We start from the raw sequence: 17983 nt of genomic DNA, 5'->3' as shown, positions 1-17983 counted from the left end.
TGCCAATCCAAAGTGCGATGGGCTCAGGGGATAGTGGGCTCTCCATGACTGGAGATGGAGACAGAGGAAGATAGGGGATTCTCTTCAAGAGATTCTTTTTTAGACACCTGCTGGAGATGATGGTCTCTGAGGTCCCCTCTGCCTCTGATGTGACCTTGGCATTATGGGGCATTGTTTTATACCAGATTTAAAACAAATACCCCAGAACAAAACAACCCTCCTTGTATTAATAGAGATAATGATTTAGGTGCTGCAGATTCTCATTTACATCTACTAGGCTGCAGATTTCTCAAGGGCAGGGATCCAACTCCACATTTCACACATACAAGGCATTTTCTATCTTCTTCTTTTTTTTTTTTTGGTGGGGCAATGAGGGTTAAGTGACTTGCCCAGGGTCACACAGCTAGTAAGTGTCAAGTGTCTGAGGTCAAATTTGAACTCAGGTCCTCCTGAATCAAGGGCCGGTGCTTTATCCACTGCGCCATCAAGCTGCCCCCACAAGGCATTTTCTAACCATTGCGTGAATGATTGAGATTTGAACTATTATTATTGCTGCTACCTTTGATGATGATAATAGTGATATTATGTGCAGTTGGTAGATAGCCTCCCTCAGATTTGGGAAGACCTGGGTTCAAATCCAATTTCTGATACATGCTGTCTATGTGACCCTAAGTAAGTCTCTTAACCTCTCTGTGCCCAGGCATTTGCGATATGATAGTGGCACCTTCATTGTTAGGATGAGTTTCTCCATTCTACCTCAGAATTACCCCAAGTCTCATCAATAACTGAAAAAGAATCACAGTGTCATTCTCTACAGTGTGGAAATCACAGGTGCAACCCCCAATTTTTAAAAAAAGCTAATTTTAACTGTCACTTTAAGGTTTGGAACACATCTGGCATCCCTCATTTTCTTTGACAATCACAATAACCCTCTAAGGAGGTACTGCAAATACCACTCCATCACCCCCACCCCCCCAATGTATAAATGAGGAAACTGAGGCTTAGACATTTGTCTGTAGTTAGACAACTATTATATATCGGGGTGGGATATTTGAGTCCAGGTCTTTCTGCCTTTGCCCAGCATTGCCCACCGTGCCCCTCTGCCTCTCGCCCCAGCTATCTCTTGCTCAGGGATTAAGAGGCAGTATGGTCTCAGATACTTTCTTAGCAGACTTTTTAGTGCATAAAAGCATCAAAGTGTCAAGTGTAAGTCACAGTTTTTCTTGTTGTTGCTTTGATTCCCAAGGCATCTTCCCCGGGTCTATCTTTCCAGTCCACCTCCTTGGTGCCTGATTCACCCAAGGCAGATTAGCCTGTGGCTGCCGCGCGCTGACCAGGCAGTACTTTGCTTTTGTCTGCGAGGATGTCAGCATCCGTATTCATGAAAGAGCTGCCTATCGCTTTCTGTTGAACCAGCCACACAGCTGCTCTTAAAAGGGACTTGTCTGCGCCAGAGCCTCCGCTTCCCCCCAGAAGCCTCGATAGAGCTTGTTTTCTTGCACATCTTCGTGTCCCCTCCACAAACATCAAAGTACTGGGAGCTACGACACCAACTGTGCTCAAGCCTTCTTTTCACAGAGGATTTGCTTCCTTTTTCCTCTCTGGGAACCTTCCGTGTCCTTTAAATCATTTTAAGCTGCTTCATTGGGGGGGGGGGGGTCCTTAATAGCATAGTCCTGGGGTCGATGGAATGCGGCTACCGGAGGAAGTTCTCTCATAGCTTAAGGCAGGCTTTTCAGTGGGGCAGTCCCGGGTGACTGAGGGGAGCACACTCCTGGTGTGTGGAGTTTGTTGTGGACTGGGGATAAGGACTGACTTCCAGAAACCTCCCTGCAGCAAGACTAAAGGCACAGGGAGACAAGCGGCCGCTTAATAAGAGATCAAAGAGACTCTGTGTGGGTCAGCTGGGAGTCCTCCCGAGTCCACATCAAAGGCCTCCCCTTGGCAGGGGGGCCGGCAGAGAGCTCGAGGTAGCAGGAGGCCTCAGAGATCTGAAGTCAGGGCTGATGGCGAACTCGGGGGAGACATTTGTGACTCCTCTAGAATAGGAATTTAGGAGGAGAAACCTTTTGTGTCTAAAGGGAGAAAAGAGAGAAGTGGCCGGGCAGCCGGGGGCCTGCCAGGCTGGCTGGCAGGTGGTGGACGGTGGCCTTTCTCGGCCGGCATGTTCTCTGGGTTGTCCCTGGATGTTCCCTGGGAGGGCGGCGGGAGTGCTGGCAGACGCCCCGCTTGCCACACCTGTTGGGCTCCTTCTTCTGCTGCATTTCAGAAAGTGGGATAACTTTGGCCAGAGGGCTGGAAAACAAAGAGGCAAAAGGGAAGATCGTACTTAGACTGCCCTAAATGGGAGTCAGAGATATCTGTCAGGCCTTGCCTGGCACACAGTTGGAGTTTAATAAATGTTTGTTGATTGATCGATGAATGGTATGGAATCTAGATTGGGACCCACAGGACCCGAGTTTGAATTCTACCTCTGCTACTTATGATCATTGTGACTGAGCAGGTGGCTTCCATCCCTGGCCTTATATCTTCCTCTAGGAGAGTGGGCTAGGGGATCCCCAGGGTACCCGCACTAATTTCCTGTGAAAATAAGCATAACAGCTAACTTGATCTAGGGCTCTGTGGTTCCATAGGGCTTCCTGTTCATTCTCTTGTTTAATTTTAGCCCAGTCTTGTGAGCTACCTTGTTCTAAGGGGATGCATCCTGGTACGACCCACATTTGGGGTCAAAGGATCCGAGTTTGAATCCTGCAAAGCATTTATCAAGCACCTCCTGTGTTTCAGGAACTGTGGCAAGTTTGAAGGACACAAAGAATGGCAGTCTGTACTCTCAAGGGGATCACAGACCAATGGGGCAGGTCATTTTGTAGGAGGGAGGCGCAAACAACTGAGGAATTGGGGTGATGGGAAGAATCAGGGGATGCCTCGTGGTGAAGGTGGTACTCGATCTGAATCTTGAGGGAAGTGGAAGTGAAGCCTTCCTGTTGTGGAGAACAGTCAGGGCAGAGGTACAGAGATGTGCTGCGGATGAGGAACAATCAGACGACCTCTATATCTGGACTTTTGTTCATGAAGGGGAGTGATGTACAGTGAGGCTGGAAGGGGAGAAGGAGTCGGCTCAACAGAGGAGTCTGTCTTTGATCCTTCAGGGAATGGGGAGCCACTGGTGTCTGTTGAGTAGGGGAGTTACATGGTTGACCTTTGCTCGCAAAAGCCCTTTGGCAGCTGCGGAGAGCAATGGATTGGAAAGGGGAGAGATGGGAGTCAGGTTGACTATTTAAGATGCTATTGCACTATTTCAGGTGACGTGATAAGGGTCTGATCAATGGGAGTGGCTGCTCAGTCACTGGTTCATTAATGGCTTTTCCTCACACCCAGCTCCCTTTCCGTTTTGTCCCCTGCATCTCTTCTCTGCTCCACCTCCTACCTCCTGGCACCTACCAGAGGTAGCAGCAGCATCTGCATCTGATTAAGAGCACGCCATTTCTGGGTGATTATGACACAGCCGTGGCAACGTCAAAACTTCTGATTGGTTTGTTTCCCCCCCCCCCCCCATGCTGGCAGCCTTAGGGAGACATTCTTAAGATTGGTGGAGCCCCAAAGGACCATTACGAGGTTTTCTGGAGTGTGTGGTCGCTGGCCCTCGCCTCTGCTACCTGCCCTCAGCTCGTTAATGATTCGTGATGGGGGTCATGGGCAGGGCACTGCCATGGAATTATTACATGTCTGCTTTAACTTTGACTGCCCACTGGGGCTCTTACCTTCCCTCCTGAATTCTGGCATTGGCCCAAGCGTTAGCGCTTTGTATACATTGCATCTTGGTGTGTGTGTGTACATCTGTGTCTGAGATGACCTATGTAGGTTGACGTTGGCTTTATTTTAGCTCAAGGTGAGGGGCTACTTCAGTGCTAGGGCTTATGGGCACAAATCCTTCTAGAGAGTGCTCTTAGGAACAGCTCCCTTTGTCCCCATGTCCTTCTCCTCCTCCTCTTGTTGGCCTGGCTTTTCAGCCCCTTTTATGTGTTGTTGTCCCCATTAGGACCTCATCTTCTTGAGGACAGGCACCATCTTTCTTTTTAATTTGCCCCTGTATCCTGGTGCCTGGCATATAGTAGGTACTTAATAAATGCTTATTGATTGACCTGCCAGGAGGAGAAGGGCTGAAGGAATTAAGGTTGCAGACTGTATTTGTTAACTGCCGTTGCTTTGGGAGAAGCTTTGGGATGGACATCAGTTTAGGCATTGAGTGAAGCGTAATGGAAGGGTTGGAACCTTTGAGGGAGAAGAGCTCTAACTCAGCAAGTTAAAGGAATGTAGAACTCAAGGTCTAAGGAACCACCCAATCCAACCTCCTCATTTTCCATATGAGGAGACTGAGGCAGTGGTGAAATGACATGCCTCATGTCACCCTGGTGGTAAGGTTAAATATCACAGATGAGATTTCAACCCAAGACGTCTGACTCCCAAGGCAATGAATGCTCTTACTGCCACATCCGGTAGTACTGCATCAGGTTGCTTTTTGCTCATTTTACCCATTATCCTCCTCCCCCATTGAAGCAGTGAGTATTAGGTCCCCAGAGTCCAAGGTAATAAATAAAGTGAGCTATGGAATGCAACAGAGTTGAATAATACAATCTCTGTAGTGGTCCACTTGTCACCCATTTACCTTCTAAACCAAGGTCTCTTGTCCCTTTTTTGTGTCATGGATCCATTTTGTTAAGCTTTGTTCTCAGAACAAATCCTACCCATGGATCCCTTTGGGAGACACAGACCTCAAGTTAAGAACCCTTGTTCTAAACCATTACCATGTATGTCTCTGTAAGATAGTCTGAAATGGAAGGGAAACCATCACTGCTGGATAAGCCATACTGGCTTTTCCTTCTTCTGATCCTTGGAAGAGGAACCTTAATTGGTCCAGTTCATCACATGGTGATTAGTGTGCAAGATCTTTTCTCCCACCTTTGGAAAGTCAGCATTGACTCTCTTCACCTCAGTGTCTTCATCTGTAAAATGAGGGGTTGGATTAGGTGGTCTGTAACATCCCTCCCAGGTAGAAATCTTTAAGCTTCTGCTATCACACTCCTCCAATGTGGTTACTCAGCCTCAGCTTGAAGAGTAAATGAGATTCTAAATGTAAAGGTCTTTTACCTTCACCACAACCCTGGAAGATAAAGTGCTATTATTAACCCCATTTTACAGATGGGGACACTGAAGCAGATGAGGTTGGGTGATTTGCCCAGGGTCACACAGTTAGTAAGTATCTGGGGCTGAATTTGAATCTCTCCACTGCACCACCTAGCTACCAGAAAAAAAATGCATCTATAAAATTTTTGGTGTATATGAGGATTTTCCCTTTATGAACATCTTCCTAGGAATATAAACCTAGCAGCTCAATCTCTGGCTCAAAGAATATGGACATTTTACTCACTTTACTAGTAATTACATGCTTTCTAAAGTGGTTATGATTCACAGCTCTCCCAGCAGTGTGTTGGTGTATCTGTTTTCCTATAACTCTTCAACATTGATTACTGTTTGCCAATTTTCTTGGTATGAAATTCTTTTTTTTTTTTTTTTTTAGTGAAGCAATTGGGGTTAAGTGACTTGCCCAAGTTCACACAGCTAGTAAGTGTTAAGTGTCTGAGGCTGGATTTGAACTCAGGCACTCCTGACTCCAGGGCCGGTGCTCTATCCACTGCACCACCTAGCTGCCCCAAGTATGAAATTCTTTTGATTTGCATTTCTTTTATTATAAATGATTTAGGGCATCCAAGGTAATATATCCATTTTGACTTTATTGTAGATTATGGCATGTTATATTGGTTCAAGCAAAGTTTCTGCCAGATTGCTTTCCCAGCAGTTTTGAAAATCAAAAAAGAATTTTTTCCCTAACTGATATGCTTTCTGACTTATTGAATACTGGTTTGTTGAGTTCCATTGTTTGTGATTCTTCATTGTCTAGTCTGTTCCATTGATCTCCATTTTAAAACCAATGCCAGTTGGTTTTGGTAATTGTTGCTTTATGTTGTGGTTTGAGGTCAGGAATTGCAATTTTCCCTTCATCTCTAACTTTTTTCATTATTTCCCTTGATATTCTAGATCTTTTTTCTCCTCCAAATGAATTTTGTCATCATTTGATTGAGTTTATAAAGGATTCCTTTGATAATTTTATTGGTGTAGCATTATAAATATAGACCAGTTTTGGTAGTATTATGATTTTTTTTTTTATATTGGCATGGCCTAGCCATGAGGACTGACTATTCTTCCAGGTAACTTGTACTATATTTAAGGAACACTTAGTAATTGAACTTGTATAGTTATTTACTGAGCTTTGGTGGATTGATTCTCCCAAATTTTGTGCATTTTGTAACTTTAAAAATGGTATTTCCTTTTCTATTACTGCCTTTTGAATTCTGTTACAATTATATAGATTTGCCATTCAGTATGCCATATTTAGGCTTTCTTGTGTAGCTTGAAGATTTGTTGAAGCTATTGATTGTCTTAATTAGTGTCTTTGCTAATTTCCTAGGATTTTCTAAGTAAAAATCATGTCATTAGCAAAAAAGAGATACTTTCATTTTTTCTTTGCTCTCTATATGCCTTCAATTTTTTTTCTCCTGTCTTATTGACATTGTTATCATTTCAAGAACTATGTTAAATAATGAGGAGAGTGGCCACTCTTGCTTTATTCCTGCATTTACTGGTAAATCTTCTAGTATATGTATCTCCACTATATATGATTTTTGCTTTTAATTTTAGAAAAATATTTTTATGGTATTTTTCAAAAGGTCCCCTGTATCTACCTATACTTTACAGGGTTTGTTTGGTTTTTTTAAGCATACATAGATGTTGTACTTTGTTTCTGTATTTGTTGATAATCGTGGTTTTAGAAATTTTTGGTTTTCATATGATTAATTATGTTGGTTGTTTTCCTATTGTTGAACTATTCTTGTATCCCTTGTTCATAATGGGTGATTTCTTGGATAAATTGCGGTAGTCTATATCATAAGATTTTATTTAAAACTTTGGAATTAATAGACAATAATGATATTGGCTTATAGTTCTCTTTCTGTGCTTTTTCTTTCTCTGATTTTTAAGTATTAGGCTTATACTTATCAGCTTCACTAGGGATGGTATAAGGTACTATAAATGTCATTGGATTTTGAATCAGGTGACCTAGTTTCAAATTCTAATTCAAGGAAGAGTCACCAGTTATGTGCCCCTGCCCATGTCACTTCATTTCTCTGATTCTGTTTGCCCCAATGCAAATGAGCAGAATGATATTTTAACTCCTCACCTGAGAAAAAACCAGCTTTCTAAATGTTAAGACTCTATAGAAATGTAAGTTTGGTTTCTCAGATGCATGTAGAGAAACAGCTACTCTGGGAGTATGATATTTAAAAGAATCCAAGGTGGAGATTTCCTCAAATTTAGATTTTTCAAAAGACTTTCTGAAAGGAGAGTGAATGTCTCTATAAATGAAAAGATTACACAACAACATACCATACATTTTAGAACTGGAAGAAACCTCAATCAATAAGAACTTATCAAGTGCTTATTATAATATCTGTCAGGTAGTGGGTCTGTAAAGGCAAATGTCATACCCTCTGCCTTCCTATGGCTTATGGTTGTTGTGCGGGGGAGTCAATGTAGGTAATATACAAATGAATCAAAGATCATTTTCGGAAAAGGCATTCACTAGCAGGCAGAAGGCTCATGGAGAATGTGACCCTTGAGGTGAGTCTCAAAGGAAACTAGGCATGCTATGAGTGAGCTTCACTCAGGTGAGGAAGCATGGGGGATGACCAGTACAAAGGTCAAGAGGACTTAAGATGGCTTCTGTGCAGTTTGGTGCCATCTGTAGTTAAGGAGATATTAGAAAGGAGGTCATTGAGACGCTTTCCGTGCTCTGACTAAGTAGACCTCCTTTAATTCACTGTCTGGCAGATGATCTAGAAGAATCTTATTTCATTCCAGTTTGTAATCTCAAGCACTGGACTGGCCCTTATCAGGCTTGTTTTCCAACAATTCAAGTTGCCCAGAGTCACCGGGTTAGTACATGGCTAAATCAGGTCCTCTGATTGCAAATCCAGAACTCTCTCCACCGTACCTTGTTGTTTTGCTGAGACCAGAGAGCCGGCCATTTGTGAATACAGTCTGGCATCATCACAGGCCTGATATAAGGCATTTTTCACAAAGAAATGAATTTCAAGAGCCCAGTTTGTACTGTAAGGGATGTACGTAATAAGAGAAGCTGGTCCTCTCTATGACTAGTCTCCAGTGCCCTCTATTGGCTGGTTCATCTCATGCCAACCTGGATTTTTGCATCCTAGCCTTCTGATGGAGAATATCTCCCCCAGCCTCATACTTGATGGTTCTAGACTTAGTCTTCTTCAAAGCCATTGTTTTCCATCAGCTGGATCCTCTCTGTGACCCCCATGAAAGGAAATGCCTGTTCCTGCATATTTGAGCTACAAGGGAAGGCAAAAATATTGGCAGTAGCCCCCCCAGGAGATGAAATTGTGATCATGTGTAATGAGGGAGGTATGGTGGAAAGAGTGCCTAACCTAGAATCAGGAAGACCTGAGTTCAAATCCAGCTTCAGACACTTACTAGCTGTGTGACCCTGGGCAAGTCACTTCACCCAGTTTGCCTCAGTTTCCTCATTTATAAAATGAGCTGGAGAAGAAAATGTCAAACTACTCCAGTATGTTTGTGAAGAAAGCCCCAATGGCGTCATGAAGAGTCAGGCAACAACAATGATAAGGGATGGGGAAAGTTTCCGAAGTTATTGCTTCACTCCCTTTGTCTTTTGTGGGAATAGAAATTGTGTTCTGATTCCCTGAGTAATTGACTCAGAAGAGGCAGATTCATCTGAGCCCAGAGAGATCTCCCTGTCATATGTTCTTTGGCTTACGTCATGAGTAAATCATAGCCTGATAGGGCCGTAGTCAGAGTCTTTCAGAGACCAGCTGCTCTTATCAGCTAGATGAAAGTAAACTGTTTGTACAGATGAGCAGGGTATTTCTGGCTCTCCCATGATGTCATCTGCTTCTACATCCCAGAATCACAGACTTGGAGCTGGGAGTGACTTTGAGGGTCACCGGTCCAACTCCATCCTTCCACAGCTGAATAAAACTGAAGCCCAAAGAGGGCTAGAGTATGTAGAGTTGGGAGAGGCCTTAGAGGTCAGGTGTCCCACCTCTCCATTTCACAGATGAAGCCCAGGATCACACATCAAAGCAAATGACTGAGTCAAATCAGAAAACGGATCCTCCTGACCCCAAGACTGACCTTCTATCTACTACACTGTGCTTCCCCTCCACAAGGAAGCGGTTCTCCTAAGGCCACCCAGATACCCAGGGGCAGAGCTGTGGGCCATGAACCCCCCAGGAGTGAGTTCATCACCAGGAGTTTGAGACTATTTCTTTACCAACATCATCATCACAGTGACGATGATGTCATCATGGATACAGGAAGGTCTGGTTTCAAGACCTACTTTGTGCATTTTATCTGAGTGACCATCAGTAAACTCCCCCCCAACCTCCTTCTCTCCCCCCGCCCCCATTTGCTAATCTGTGTCAATAAGGGGAATTTCTGAGGTGGGAGATTTCCTAATAAACCTGCCAAACCCCTTCCCTCTTCCATGATAATCATAATTTCTAATGCTTGAGTCAGGAAAGAACTCTGCCTACACGTTCTGTCAAGGGAAGGCTGAGAGTACTGAGAAGTTCAGTCATTTGCCCAGGGTCACAAGCCGGAATGACCCCATGCTCCATGGTCTACTGGCCCCTATGTCACACTGTCTTTTCTCCTCTAAGAGAGCTGCACAGTCCTGAAGGTCTCCCAGCTGCCTTTCAGTATACACCGGAGTTTGAACGCAGGGAGGTACCTGTGAGGTGGTTTGTCATCCCCCTTCCCCTCCTGAGAAAAAGGATATATTCCGAAGTCTTTTGTCACCAACTGACACCTTAAATTAAAGAGATAATTGTCGAGCTTATTTATTACTGTGTCAAGCCTCAACTGGAATGGTTTCATATTTCAGCATGCAAAGTGTGTTGTGATTCATGGTGGCTGGGGCCTGAGCAGACAGGTCCTTTATATTACCACAGCGATGGCCCCCTGATACACCTGCCTGCCATCTTCCCTTCGGCTCCCTTCTCTGCCTAGCCAAGAGCTCCCTCTACTTGAAAACATGAGTGTATTGATAGAGCCTGGCTTTAAATCAGTATCTAAGGCTTATTCATCCCTGTGGATCAGGGCTTTTTAATCAGGGGTCTGGCAAATTGATATTTTCATATTTTGATTACTGTTTTTCAATAGAGTTGATTTCTTTTGGAATTCTGTGTATTTTTATTTTCTAAGTATAAAACCATCATTCTAAGTAGGGATCCACAGGCTAACCCCAGACTGCCTGCCGAAGTGATCCATGACACAGAAAAGATTGATCCCCTATAGATATTTGAAGGCATGCATTAAGACTTGTTAGAAATTGCCAAGATTCTGCATTGAAACTGACTTGCTGAAGAAGAGTCAGACTTCAAAGCATTTTCTAAGTAGCAATTACCATTGGTTTTACTTTTTAAAATATATTTTTATTTATTTTGTTAAATATTTTCCAGTTATGTGTAAATTTTAAAAACATTCATTAAAAATTTGGGGGGTTCCAAATTCTCTCTCTCTCTCTCTCTCCACCCCGACCCTCCCCTTTGAGAAGGCAAGGAATAGACTATTTGCAAAACATTTCCATATTAGCCATGTTGCAAAAGAAAACACACACCAACAACAACAACAACAAGAAAAAGAAATTTTAAAAAGGGTATGCTTCAATTTGTACTCAGAGTTCATCAGTTGTCCTTCTGGAGGTAGATAGCATTTTTTATCATGGGGCCCACTGGTTTTAGATAAGGTCCCATCCTTTGCAGGGCTTTGAATATGTACTGTGAGGCCTGTCACAAAGAAACTCACAAAAAAGGAGATTCAGTTCTTTGAATCTTTGAGCCATCCTCCCTGAGCCCTTCCCACAACCTTTCTCTAACCTTTCCCCCTTCGCTAGAATCCAACAGATTCCCAGTTTGCTAATCCAGTGGCTCTGTAATTCAGACATGGAACCACTTTCCCAGGATGGATTTCACTGGAGAAACCAACAGTGATACCCTTGGGTTACTAAGTCTTCTCATTTTGCAATGAAGTTTCCCTGTAATAAAGTCATCAGAGCAAAAGTGGATAGAATGGGGCAGGAAGGGCTATTCCCTGGATGAATGTTGACTTTTGGTCATGTGTAGCATCCTTTTTGGGGCGGGGGGGGGGTGGACTTTGCATTAGCCGTGTCTAGTTTTTCATTGTTCAATATGGGTGAGTTCTGCAGGGGCTGGTAGGACTGGGTTTGGTCAGTATTTTATCTTTTTTTTTTTCCTATAGTAATAGATGTATGTTGCTATCTCTTGTTTTGACATCACCTAGAATTCCTCACATATCCCATTTCCTATCCTTCCCAGAGAGCCATCACTTATAAAAAAGGGGTGTTTTGTTTTGTGGGGCAATAAAGGTTAAATGACTTGCCCAAGGTCACACAGCTAGTGTCAAGTGCCTGAGGTCAGATTTGAACTCAAGTCCTCCTGAATCCATGGCCCATGCTATATCCACTGTGCCATCTAGCTGCCCCAAGAGGTTTTTTTTTTTTCCTTTTTTTTTTTTTTTTTTAGTGAGGCAATTGGGGTTAAGTGACTTGCCCAGGGTCACACAGCTAGTATGTGTTAAGTGTCTGAGGCTGGATTTGAACTCAGGTACTCCTGAATCTAGGCCGGTGCTTTATCCACTGCGCCACCTAGCCACTCCGAGGGGTTTTTTAAGAGAAAAAAAAAATCACCAAAAGAGGTGAATATGTCAGAAACGTTATGTACAATGTTTGGAGCGGATAGTTTTCTTTTTTTTTTTTTTGGCTCTGTCATATTATTTTCTTTGTATGTATATTGTATTTTTGTATGCATATTTGTATTATGTGTTTGCTTATGTATTCTTTGTCACATATTATTTTAACATTTATAGTGATTATTCTTACTTTTAAGTTTCCTTTCATTTCTGGATATCTCTCTTCTCCATCCCTATCAAGTGAGTCATACATACTCTTTAAGAAAGAATAAAAAGGGGGCAGCTAGATCGCACAGTGGATAAAGCACTGGCTTTGGATTCAGGAGGACTGAGTTCAAATCCAGCCTCAGACACTTGACACTTAGCTGTGTGACCCTGGGCAAGTCACTTAACCCTCACTGCCCTGCAAAAAGCCCAAAACCCCAAAACAAAAACAACAAAAAAAGAAAGAATAAAAAAAGAAAGAGGGGGGGGAAAAGCACATCCCCCCCAACCAATGAAAACATCAGAGTTGGATAGTATATGCTATATTTCAGACCCCTAGATCCCCACCTCCAAAAAGAAGGGAGGGAAGTGGCATTTCCCCCTCTCCTTAGATTTGCCAGGAAATTTTTCTGAAACAACTGACAGACAAAATAAGCATCAGTATTTGTAGGCTTATCTAAGATGCCTTGTTTTTGCTTGGACTCAACTCATTCCTCTTCCCCTTTAAAAGGCCCTTTCTGATGCCCTCAGTTAGCACACTATATTGTATATTGTATTTTTGTATGTTCAACTAAATCTCATCATGTGTATTTGGTGCATTTCCATTTATTACTTCTCTTTGGAAAAGTGGTAGTGGAAAGGATCCTTGCTCTGAAATCAGAGGCTTCTGATATCTACTATCTGCGTGACGTAGGGCAAGTCACTTCCCTGGTAACATTCCCATTTTATCATGTGAGAAACCAAGGCTTAGAAAAGTCAATCCATTTATCCAACTTATATATCTAGTGACTAGCGGTGCCAAAACTTGAACCGGTGTCTTCTGACTCTGAGGTTAGATATCCTGGGTTCAAATCCCACTTCTGATAATTATCAGATAGTACTTACCATCTCTGTGACCTAGGGCAAGTCCCTTCTCTGGTTATTCCCATTTCATTTCTTAAGAAACCAATACTGGCTGTGTGACCCTGGGCAAATCACTTGACCCCAATTGCCTCACTAAAAAAAAAAAAAGAAAGAAACCAATACTTAGAAGGTCAATCAACTTGTCCAGGATTATTTATCTAGGGACTAATAGTGTCAAGACTTGAATGCAGGTCTTTTGGTTCTGTATCCTGTGCTCTTAAGAGAATATTACCTTGCAGTTATATTTCCCATCTTCAGGGTTCACAGAATCATGGGATGACATTCCCCTCCTCAATAACTCCAATGGCTCCCTATTGCCCATGGTTCTGTTTGACATTCAAAGCTCTTCATAATGTAGCCCTTCCTACCTTTCCTCTCTTCTTACACCTTAATCTCTATCACATACTCAGTGAGCCAGTAACACTGATCTCTTTGCTCATCCACAAACAAGGCACTCCATCTCTAGACTTGGCATTTTGTTTGGTTGTCCCTCATAGCTGGACCATTCTCCCTCCTATGTTCCACCTACTGTCTTCCTTTTTTCCAGTGCCTAATTCCTAATTTCCTGTTATTTTTCCTATTTATCTCTCATATAACTTACTTTATATGCATTTTATTATCTATTATCTCTCCTCTTAGACAATAAGCTCCTTGAGGACAGGGACTATCTTTTGCCTCTTTTTATATCTCCATTGTTAGCACAGCGCCTGATGCAGAGCTGATGCCTAAAAATCCTCATTGTTTATTGATGTATCTTGCAGGCACTGTTGCTGGTAGAAAAACTCTGTGAAGCTGTGGACTTCCTCACCATAGTCCATGTTTCTTTCTTCTGGCATTTATCAAGGAAAGGTCTAAGTGACTTTGTTTATTTGTAATAACTTATTGGTAGGATGAAAGCTCTTTGAAGGCAGAACCAGTTTCATTTTTATCTTTGTATGCCCAGCGCCAGCGTGGCACCCAGCATCTAGCGATTACTTGTTTGTTTTGAATTGGTGAATGCCAAGGTGATACTCACATTTTTCTTCCCTGACTCTCTTTTCAGGACCCTTTAGACCCGACCCGGACTGTGATTGTGATCCGCTCCCTGGTAGCCAATAGTGAAGCTGAACGGGGTAGGGAATTATTGCCCGGTGATCGCTTGGTCTTTGTCAACGATTGTTCCCTGGAGAATGTCACGCTCACCGAAGCTGTGGAAGTGCTGAAGTCTCTGCCACCTGGTAGAGTGACCCTGGGTATCTGCAAGCCCTTGGTGGTAAGGATCATGCTTTATTGCTGGACTCCTGGTCAGGTTCCTTTTGACAGCTGGTCTGTGTTTGTGTCGAGCTCTTGTTTTGGATTCAGAGGAAGCTGTGGTGTTCACTGAAAGATGTGAACTGCATTTATGTGCATTGAATAAGGGAAAGGACACATGGCTGCTGTTCAGATATGCTGACAATTATACATCTACACCAAGGAGGGGAGAGAGTAAATAGCTGGCAGGAGGACGAGCATTGGCTTGAGAAATGAGCTGGCCTCCAAGATGCTTCTTCTATCTGTGAATGTATCCTACTGTATCATGTTGCCTCTTAGTGATTTATGTCTTGCACAATTCTTTCCATCATTTTGGGGTTTTTTTTGTTGTTGTTGCTGTTGTTTTTATTTTTGGTGAGGCAATTGGGGTTAAGTGACTTGCCCAGGGTCACACAGGCAGTAAGTGGTAAGTGTCTGAGGCCGGATTTGAACTCAAGTCCTCCTGACTCCTGGGCCAGTGCTCTATCCACTGTGCTACCTAGCTGTCCCTCTTTCCATCTTTTTTCATTGATGTTTATTTTTTTATTTTTTGGTGGGGCCATGAAGGTTAAGTGACTTTCCCAGGGTCACACAGCCAGTAAGTGTCAAGTATCTGAGGCCAGATTTTAACTCGGGTCCTCCTGAATCCAAGGTCGGTGCTTTATCCACTGTGACACCTAGATGCCCCCTTCTTTCCATCTTTTTTACCCTGATTTTATTGTTAAGTTCAGAGACATAGAAATTTGCCCAAAGTCACACCACTAGAACATATCATCTAGGACTCGAACCCTGGCTGTCTGACCCCCAAGTCCAGTGTTCACCTAGCCATACATTGTCTTTTCAGGCAATTTCTCCATCAGGATCACTGGCTTCACTTCCTTCTCTTGAGAGGAAGGGGATGACTTATAGCTCATTCAGGATGTGCTAAGATCCATCCAAGCTTTCCATATCTCTTTAGTACTGTAGTTCATTATTCTCACTAGGGCTCCTGCAGGTGTTCAGTAGTGTTTCAGCTCTGCCCTTTTCATCTCCCTAATTTCATCTTCTACAGTGATCATCCCAATTTTTTTTGTTTCTCCACTTAGCTTTATGTTCATTCCTAATTTCAACATCTTTAGCAGATGATTCAGCTTACTGCTTTACAAATATGACGACCCTCTAACATGAAAAACTTCTGTCCCTTGTCACCCACCTTCCCACCTACCATAAAGACTGATCTTGAGGCTGCTAGGTGGTGGGTGCAGCAGAGAGAAGGTTGGACGTGGAGTCCTTATGACCCAGACACTGGCTGTCTGACTTTGAGCACCTCACTTAATCTCTCAGTTTCCATTTCCTCATCTGTAAAATGGGCATAATAATAACACCCACCTCCCAAAGTTGTGTTGAGGATCCAAAGAGAATGTTTATAAAGCACTTCACAAACCTGAAAACAATACAGTGCTGGCTGTTGCTATTCTTCATTAGCTTTATGTTCCCTCCAAGAATGGGGATGCTAGAATGAATTTTCTCATTTTCTATTCTCTCATTCTCTGCTAGTTCCCTGCCATCTAATTATAAATGTGTTGATGCTTCCCAATCTTTAAAAACACACACCAAACTCTTGCCTTGACCTTAGCTCTCACTCCATATTTCTCTTCTCCCTCACTACCACATATCTTGAAAAAGTTGTCTCTATCTGATACCCCTCCTTTTCTCACTACTCAACACAATCTGTCAACAAGCATTTTAAGATAGCTAATGTATGCTGGGGCACCTAGGTGGTGAGGTGGATGGAGCACTGGGCTTAGAATCAGGAAGACTCATCTTCATGAGTTCAGATTCAGCCTCAGACACTAGTCATGGGACCCTGGACAGGTCACTTAATCCTCTTTGGTTCAGTTCCTCATCTGTAAAATGAGATGGAGAAGGAATTGGTAAACCATTTCAGTATTTCTGCCAAGAAAACCCCAAATGGGGTGACAGAGTTAGACATGATGGAAAAATGACTGAATGATAACTATATGCCAGGCATGGTGCTTACAACTTAAAAAATGAGGCAGTGTTTGCCTTCAAGGGGCTCCTGTTCTACTCTGGGCAATATGACTTGTTCACAAGCCTTTTCTGATGCCTTGAACAACTCGTGCCCATCCCTCTCTACCTCCCGTAGGTTTATTTTTGTGTTCGCTTTTACATGTATTGTCTATACTGAGAGAATAGCTGCTCCTTTAGAATACAAGTTATTTCATTGCTTTGTCTTTACAACTCCAGTACCTAACACAGTGCCTGCCACTGTGTTATTCCCTTTCCTCCTCCCCCATGACTTAAACTAGCTTTTTTCCCCAAAATTTTCTTCCTCCTTCACTATTTCAGCATTTGACACTCAACTTTTCCCTAAAGAATACTTGCTTCTTCCTTGCCTTTGGACACAACCCACAATTTTCTTCTACCTCTATGTCTAGCCCTTCTGTGTCTCAGTTTTGGATCTTTGTTGTTTAAACTGAACTTTCCCTTTTGTTCTTTCCGTTATTTTCTTCTGTGGGACCATCATTACCTGTAACAGCCTACCTACCCCCTTTTCCTTCCCTTCCTCTCCCTCCTTTTCCCTTCTTCCCATTCTCTTCATTTGGTCATTTCTTTCATTCATGGCTTCAGCTGTGAGATCTTTGTCTCTGGCTATGATCTCTCTTCCATGAAACTGACCTGCATTTCCAGCTGCCTAGAGGACCTCAATCACTCCATCTATGCACCAATCCTGTGCTCATATGCGTGGAGAAGGAAGTTATCCATCTCTAGATGGCCCTAGGCAACAGTAGCATTTCCCTTCCCATCTTCACTCCTGGGCTCTCTCCAGGAATCCACTAGCCAGTGCTTAGAAATGGTTTCCCAAAAGTCCAAACTTCTCTTGAAGATGAAGACTTTGCCCCAAATATGGGGGAGGGAGCAGCAGGCTTATAGGTAATCTAGATCAAATATCCAACACAAAAGGGACTTCCAGTGCACTTGGCACATAGGAGATGCTTAATCCTTGGGTCAAGTACCAGGCATGTTCCCAGAGGTTCTTTCAGGCCAGGGGATGGTGTTGATCTAATCAATCAATACATATTTATTCATACACACAACGAAGGCCTTCCTTAAAAGCAGTCTTCTTCCTCTCATTGGTCAAGCTCCTCTCTGTGGCCTGGGTCTTTGTTGGGGGGCAGGAATGCTTGACTAGATTCCTGGACACGTAAGTCCCTGAAGAGGGGATGCTTGGGAAACTCTAGAATTTGTGTTCTCCTTCCTAATAGGTTTTTCTGCCCAGGGCAGAACTGGAAGGGGAGTCTCAGACAGTGTTTTAAAGAAAAACAAAGACCATTGAGGCATTGGCCTCAGCCAGGCAAGATGAAGACCTGCTGCTTCTGGCAGAGGGGTGACTGTATAAACCATGGGGCCCCAAGCTGTTCTCTGCAGGGAGGTGTGACCAGCTGTGGGATGGAAGCACACCAGGCTTCCCTTTTTGAGACCAAGCCCTCCAGTGGGCTCAGGAGGGGAAGACCAGCAAGGGAACTGGGGGAGAGGTCAGTGTGGTGACTCTTTTCTGCTGAGTGAACTCTCCTCCCATCCCGGTGCTTTTAGCCCAGCTGCTGTTTACAAGCTGTGATGTGAGAAGCCTCTTGGCTACAGCCAACAATGGGTCTTCTCTGGGGCCTTTATATTTAAAAAATATATAGTTTTAAAGATTCCCATTTCCTGCATTTAATCAGGAACTTCTGGCCAATGC

At 43.3% G+C, this 17983-nt stretch overlaps 1 protein-coding gene across 2 annotated transcripts in view; it reads left to right on the top strand.

Annotated features, from left to right (window-relative positions):
* The window catches only part of PATJ (PATJ crumbs cell polarity complex component), a 320690-nt gene that overhangs the window by 102207 nt on the left and 200500 nt on the right, over positions 1-17983 (top strand). For both annotated transcript variants that reach the window (XM_044002310.1, XM_044002309.1), the window contains one exon: positions 14018-14227. In XM_044002310.1, the coding sequence (XP_043858245.1) occupies positions 14018-14227 (210 nt within the window). The remainder of the gene's footprint in view (positions 1-14017; positions 14228-17983) is intronic.

The sequence above is a fragment of the Dromiciops gliroides genome, chromosome 4 (genome assembly GCF_019393635.1).
Source record: "Dromiciops gliroides isolate mDroGli1 chromosome 4, mDroGli1.pri, whole genome shotgun sequence".
Classification (NCBI taxonomy): domain Eukaryota; kingdom Metazoa; phylum Chordata; class Mammalia; order Microbiotheria; family Microbiotheriidae; genus Dromiciops; species Dromiciops gliroides.
The sequence above is the reverse complement of the archived record's forward strand: the minus strand, read 5'-3'. Positions and strand labels throughout refer to the sequence as shown.